The sequence below is a fragment of the Gossypium hirsutum genome, chromosome A04 (assembly GCF_007990345.1).
Source record: "Gossypium hirsutum isolate 1008001.06 chromosome A04, Gossypium_hirsutum_v2.1, whole genome shotgun sequence".
NCBI classification, from domain to species: domain Eukaryota; kingdom Viridiplantae; phylum Streptophyta; class Magnoliopsida; order Malvales; family Malvaceae; genus Gossypium; species Gossypium hirsutum.
In genome coordinates this window covers 2,987,528-2,995,128 of record NC_053427.1, presented here as the reverse complement: position 1 = coordinate 2,995,128, position 7,601 = coordinate 2,987,528, and the positions used below count along the sequence as shown (strand labels likewise).

General features: G+C 28.9%; 1 protein-coding gene across 2 annotated transcripts; it reads right to left on the bottom strand.

Annotated features, from left to right (window-relative positions):
* Positions 1-2,031: 2,031 nt before the first annotated feature.
* On the bottom strand, positions 2,032-4,051 carry LOC107903348 (uncharacterized). 2 transcript variants are annotated; one of them, XM_016829364.2, is made up of 2 exons: positions 3,906-4,051; positions 2,032-3,069 (listed from the first exon to the last, which is right to left on the bottom strand). In XM_016829364.2, exons 1-2 carry the CDS (start codon positions 3,915-3,917, stop codon positions 2,569-2,571), a joined length of 513 nt encoding a protein of 170 aa, XP_016684853.1. In that variant the 5' UTR covers positions 3,918-4,051; the 3' UTR covers positions 2,032-2,568. The 2 variants fall into 2 exon arrangements, with proteins under 2 accessions (XP_016684853.1, XP_040966677.1); XM_041110743.1 differs by having other exon boundaries at positions 3,729-4,037.
* Between the last annotated feature and the right edge of the window lie 3,550 nt (positions 4,052-7,601).

Sequence of the window (7,601 nt, the reverse complement as noted above, 5' to 3'; positions counted from 1 at the left end):
ATGTATCTAGGCTATCATTTGTCCAGGTTCTTTTTATGTGAAAAAAATGGTTTTTATTAATTTATATATATTAAATAGTTTTATATATATGTACCACGTGTCATCTTTGGATTGGCTATTAGTATCAATTAGCACAAGCTAACGACATTATTGCAAATGTATCAAACTGTGTGACGGAATACAAGTTCAAGTATTAATTAAGTAAAACAAAATAGGTACTAATTGACATGTTTAGGAGGCAAAATATATATTAACTCAAATTACATTAATATTTTTTTAGACAATTCTTAAAACTATCAATAGTTTCTTACTAACCCTTAAATATGAGAAGCAACGCACTTAACCTGCTCGAATTCGCATTCTATTATATTGTCAATAATATTAATATCAACCGTAATAGAATTATATAATTAAAAAAATTGTAGTATTGTGATTACGGTTGGTGGGCTTTTTTTCTTTATATTAAATGATCTTCCACTTCAAATCGTACATCTTAAGTTGTAATTAAGACTTGTTCTAGTATGATTGAATATTTATTAAAATTAAGATAAATTTAGTTCACTTAACTCAATTTTAATTTTATTTATTTTATTTTATTTAATCAAATTTAAAATTGAAATTAATAAAATAAAATATCTTAATTTAATTAATTTAATATTTTTCTGATTTTGCATTAAAGGGAAAAAACCTAAATTAGGTGCAATTGGTGAATAAAGCAGGAAGATTTGGCAGTGGTGAGAAAGTCAGACATTTTAACATTTCAGTTCACTTCACTTCACCTAACCAAGACTTTATTAAATTTATTAGGCATATGAAACTCCCATGTTTTGCCCCTTGTCCCCTCTCTCTTTCCTGTTTTACAACATTATATCTAACCATTTTTAATATTATAAGACCACAGAGATTGATACGATCAAAAGGAGTAAAAGAACTCAACCCCCACAATTACCTCTCTACCTAAAAAGTACTTTAGTTGTGTTCATTGGACCAATATGCAAGATATTATCATCCTCACCCACTAGGTTTCATAGTTTTATTTATGTCTAAATGTATTGGATTTGCTTTTTAGATATTAAATGAGTAAAATAGTCATTACACGTTAAATTAAAAAGTAAATCAGTTTTTATTATACAAAATTTTATTTATTTGTACTGTCAAAAACTGGTATGGTTAACGAAATAACCTTATAGTTACATGAAATATGCCACGTATACCTCATGCCGACATACAAGACTAGTTTTTAATAGTAAAAATAGATGAATTTTTAATAGAATGACATGTTTACTCTCTTATTTAACGTATAAGTTGAATTTTTAATAGAATGACATGTTTACTCTCTTATTTAACGTATAAGAACTAATTTATTTATCATTTGAGTAGATAAGGTAAAATGTAATTCGACTCCTGTTTCCATATTACTTTACTGAAGTTATTCATATAAGTGTCTGACCATCCAAAATAATTGTATACCAGCTAAATCCTTATGAAAGTACTTGTATAAGGGTTTTTATTTCAACACTTCAAAAAAAGTTTGACAATTTCAAAAAACTTAGACTTTCGATTGAACACTTTTCATAAAGGTTTTATCATTTTATGACCATTTTAAAATATTTAACTTTTCCCCAAACAACCCATAAAAAGTTAGATTTGATCCTATTTGACCATTTTTATAGATTTTTATCATTATCATTTTGAAAATTTTGACCCTACAATAAACCCATTAAATTAGTCTTTGATTTGAGCATTTAAATATAAGTTATAGTTCAAACCATAGGAACCAAAAGATTAAGATACACTATTAGTCCCTATATTTTAACAAAATTTAAGATTTAATCCCTATACTTAAAGAGGTTAAAAATTATAAGTTTTTTTTTACATTTTTTTATTTAAAAATTTCAGTTCAATCTTAAAATTGTAAGTATTTTTTTGTCAAAATTTGTCAACTTAAAATTTTAATTAGAATATACTCATATGACAGCGATATATGATTAACAGAAAATAAACTAACAAATTTCGAATGAGATTAGCAAACATAATTCAGTTATACAATGCTGATGAACAGTAGTTAACTGACAATACTATGGCACCAAACAACATTAAAATAAAACCAATGTAATGTAGTTAAAACAAAACAGACACTTTTAGTTAGAAGCTTAAATGTTCAGTGCAGTTCATTTTAAATAAAGAGGCAAAGAACTAAAACCAGTGGAAACACCAAAAGTAAAGCATGCAAAGATCAAAATCCAGTGGTCAAAATGTTGCAGTTGATATGGCTGCACATCATTCTATTGAAATAGGCACCAAAGGCACTGTGGGATCCTTGGTAATGCAAGAGATCGAGTACTTCAACATGCTCGAGCTTGAATTAAGCAGCCGAGAAAGCTCGAAGAAGCCACATGGTAGGCCTATTGTTGGACCAGTTGTGGCAGCTGAAAAGAAGAAAAAAAGAGGAGCCAGCAAACTTGTAGCAAGCATTTGTTCTATGGTGGAAGTTTCGGAGAATAGGCCGGTCGGGGTTTCGGGTTCCGGATTTAGGAACCTGAAATCGGATTCAAAGAAGTTGGAAATCTAGACTATGGTCTCAGAAAGCTTGGAGAATCCAAGCTTCTTGAGACGATTCGTTATAGGGGTCGACCATGCCCTATCCGAATTCCCACATTTTATGTCCACTACTTCAACAATGTTTGATACTACTTTCTTGTCACTTTTTTGTCTAATAGGTGTTCTTTCTAATGCAACATTTTCAGAGCCAAGTATTGGCATCTGATGGACATTTTTAGTACTTTGGGGGCTTTTATAACTGGTGCTGTTGCGACCCCTGCTGGTGCCGGCTCCATCCAATGATTTTCTTGGTTGTAATCGTTTTAGAGTCGTTGAAGAACAGGCAACGGATGCTGGAATCCCCTGAGATTTGTGTCTAGGTGGTGTTTGCCTTGGTGTTTTAATGGAGTCTAGTTCCTCGGTCATAAGGGAACTAATTGTCCCTTTAGTCCCCACCTTAATTGATCCACCACCGCCATGGATAGCTTCCAGTTTATGAGCCATGTTTGATGATTCCTCTCCTAAAGGCTGTTATCCAACAACAAAAATGAATCAAACATATGAAAACTATACTAATCTTTTTAACGGCAGGTGTCACTGTCTGATTATTCTGTCAGTTACATTAATTTTTAATGATACATATGCATAAAATTTTTAATATAAATAATTAACTTATAAAATTTTTAATATAAATAATTAACTTACTCTTTAATCTGATATACAAAAACTATTTTATCTATTTTTTTTATAGAGGGATAAAGTATAATCTAACTCTTAGTAGCATCCATCGTGCTTTTTACTCTTTTCAACATATTTGAGTACCCATTGAGGAATTTCAACAAACAGATAGACATATGTTAGCTAATTGAAGAACGAAATAACTTAATCCAGTTGATTCATGCAAACATCCTCAATATATTTGCTTATCACAATTAAAACAATTTCAGTTCAGCTCATGAAATATGAATATGAAACTGCAGATTATGATTATGAATCAACCACTTAAAACAGTTTCATATTTAAACCAAGTTTTCCAGATTTTGAATCAAAACCCAATATAAAATCAAAATCATAAACTAAAATGAACAATGAAAATTCATTAATCCTATCAAGAATCAAGCAGAAACAGCACCAAATCCTCAAAAAAAAAACCCAACTTTTTAAAGAGATTCAATCATAGAACTTACCAACAACCAGCAATCATTCCACAATTACATAAATGACGGAAATTTAAAGCTTGCCACTTTATATACCAAGCAACATTGAAGGGTGAACTCAGCAACAGATTGAATTGAATCTGAACCCCAAAACAACAAAAAAAAAGTGGAACTAAACTATGAAAAAAAAAATAAAACAAAACCCACCGAATTTTTCATGTTTTCTGGACGAAGATCGGTGTGTTTGTTTATTATGTCACCTTCAAAACCATATCTAATCTTCTTTGTTTTTGAAATCCAACTTTTTCTTCTTTTCTTTTTTTTGCGAAAAGTATTTGTCTTTTGTAATATGTCAGACCAGTCAACAAATACCAATCATGTTGCAGTAAAAGCTGTCTCCCTACCAATTTTTCAAAAACCAATGGTTGTTTGCCACGTACCAATATTGGTATTCTGAACTTTGGACAAAGATATTTTAGTTCACATTGCTGACGAAGGATTTTCTTTTCTGTACTTCGGTTTGAAGTTTTTATTATCTGTAGTGTTAATAGGGAAAGAATTTTATGAAAATATTTTTTTCATAATTTAATATTAAATCAATAATTTTATCTTCAATTTTAATATTTTTATTTTGAAGAAAATTAAATTTAAATGAAAATATTAAAATTTAAGATAAAATTATTGATATGACATTAAATTATTGAAAATAAATAATATTACTATTTCATATAATCTTTTCTCGTGTTTATAAGATTAAGAAAATTAGAAATAAAAATAAATTTTTAACTTAAAATGTTGACTTTAATCGGTAAATTTCACCATTCAAAAAATAAATAAATAAATAAAATAAAATCAAAACCATTTTATTTTATTTTAAAGGCAAGGATTAGATTGAATTTAATAAAAATCCTAATTTTTAAAAATAATTATTGGATTAGGCTGTTTTTTTTGTAAACAAAATTCATTCTCATCCAGTTTTTTAAGATTAAGGTTTTGTTTTTTTTAAAGTAGGGTTAGAGTTTTGTGAATTTTAAAATTTAGAGTCAGTTTTGTGTAGAGTTTAGAGTTTTTTTTTTATATTTTTTAAGTTTTTTATATATCTTTTAGTTTTTTAATAATTATTTAATTCGGTATTTAGGAGCATTGTATTTACACCAATTATATATTCGAATTATTTGAATTATAAAATTTAATTCGATTCATGATCGATACCCCAGCCAATTCCCAGTCCAACAAGTCCAACTAGTGGTCCGGTCTAGTTTAAGTACATTGAATTTTGGAATTTTTTATATTTAAAAATCCTTTTTTAAATTTTAAAGAGTTTTTTTTTCATTTTTTAGAAAAAAATATAATTTTTAAATTTATTATGTTTTATTTAAAGTATGGAAAAATTATTTTTATGTACTTTTAAAGGGTAGTGATCAAATTGACAAAAAAAGTATAAATGTTGAGGGCTAAAAAAGTTATTTTTAACTTTAATGGCAAAATTAGACAGTGACAAAGATTTTCAAATAAAAAAAAATAAGGACTTAATGTTTCAAAATTAAAATATAAGAACTAAATTTAAATTTCAAAAGAATACAAAACTTATGCAATTTATTTCAATAAAACATTAATTTTACCTCAACAAATTGTATTTATCTATACTTACGTTGAGTTAGTATCACAAGTCAACTAAGTACCAACTCAGTTTAAAAATTACGTATAACACCCTAAAATCGGCCTAGACATTATGACTAGATCTGAAGATGCTACGTAAAATAGTTGTAAATCCGATTCGCATATACTTTAAAAACATTGTAAAATTTTGTTACCTAAAAACCTGTTTTATTAGAAAGCGTATTTGACATAACTATTTAAATGAAAATGTTGTTTATTTACATTTACTGAATAAAACAAATACTTTGTAGTGAAAATCTTATATCATTATATTTTGGAAACCAAGTTTGTTTCTTGAATTCGATAGTCTGTAGGAAAATAGTCGTTTTCGATAAATCGTTTTGTTAGTGTCATGCGTAAATTGAAAATAAAATCCAAAAATAAGATAGTCCTAAAATGTCCAAAACAGTCCAAATTTCACAAAACACTTAACCCAATTTAAAATAGTTAAAAAAAACGAAATACTAATATAACCAAACTTCCATCGGACCGACCCGCCTAAGTCTGAAGATTACTTGAAAATATCAATTAAACCGAGAGTGAATTTTGAAACTCAGTGTATAACAATAAACTTAACACAGTAAAATACATATCAGATAGATCTATTAGAAACATATTTATAGCAGAGCAGAGTAGATACAATACATAATCCTACCCTCAACCGCTACACATCAACTCCGTCCATCCCAACACACCATATGAGTATAAAACACTCATCCATCCCTACACACCCCTATGGACACTTTACAGAATAGTTGCAGCTGAGCTGCCGGATCAATAGGCGATTTACCGCCTTTTACAGAATCACTTCCTTCACATGGTATGTACAACCCAACCCAGATGCAAATACAGAGTAAGAAAATATAATATATATTCAGAGTAGAAATTAAACGTGACATAACTTTACATACACAACATAACAGATACAAACCACATTCTTATCATACGTATTCAGATTTATTACTCATTAGCATTTCCATTATTCTTACGGATAGTAGAATTTGTACCAACAGATGTCCAGATTTCATGTGTTACAATATATTTAGTCTCATACCGACCCTACGAAAAGTCCACGGTCGTTCTGGACAATGTGTACGGTCCTAAGAAAAAATCCTAAATTTTGAGCCCACACACTCGTATGGCCCACACGACCCAAAATAGCCCAAACCGTGTGTCACACACGGTCCAGCACACGGTCTGTCACACGGCCGTGTGCCACACACGGCCTAGTGGTGTCGATAGTATTGTTTTTTTTGCTTTCGTTGTTCACTGATTTTCAATTTCTCATTACACACCTAAAGGTTTTTTTATGTGAAACCAACAATTGAGTACTCCCACACCTAAATTAGCAATTAACACAACCTAAATTAATAACGATTTGCGAATCTAAACAAAAGTTGCTCACAAATGACTAATTAAAACATTCCAAAACACCTTTGAAACCCTTACCACTTCAAAGAACAACAATTACACGAGATTTAGGTCGACGGGAGGATCACCAATTATCTCACGAACGTCCCCTAAAACAAACCGAATTAATTAAATGACACACACTTGAATCACCACCATAACCACGAAGTTTCTAGAAATCTCTAGACGCCCAAAAAACACGTTCAAGAAAAAAAAAGCAATAGAAACCAACCAGATCAAAACAAGGAAAGATCGCCAAAAAAAACAAATAGAATGATTGCGAAAAGAACAAAAAGAGAACGAAAAAGAGAAAAAGAACAAAATAAAGAACAGACGCGAAAAGAAAGAAAAGAAAAGAATAGGGAAAAAGAAAAAGAAAAATTAAAACTAACCAAAACAATTTCAACGTGGGAATCAGGAAATCTTTAAAAATAAAATAAAATAAAATAATATCTTTATTTTTAAAAGAAACATGGGTTTGTTGTGTTTTTTTTAAACAAATTAAAAATAAAAATAACCATATCTAGGTTATTTACTAAACATAGGCTACAAATATTATCCTAATACCTATCAATGATTTGAAAAAGAGTTTAAATTTAATTTAACCTCATCAACCAACTTGATAAAAAAAATAAAAATATTTTTTATGCATACAGAAACTCGAACATAAAACCTTAAACAGATATATTAAAAGCTTAATCACTCAACTAAATTAAATTAAAATTTAATAAAACTAAACTTTAAAATTTCGAGGCGTTACATTACAAAAATATCCTTTTGTGATTAAATGAGACGTTACATTACAAAAATATCCATTTGTGATTAAATAAGTTA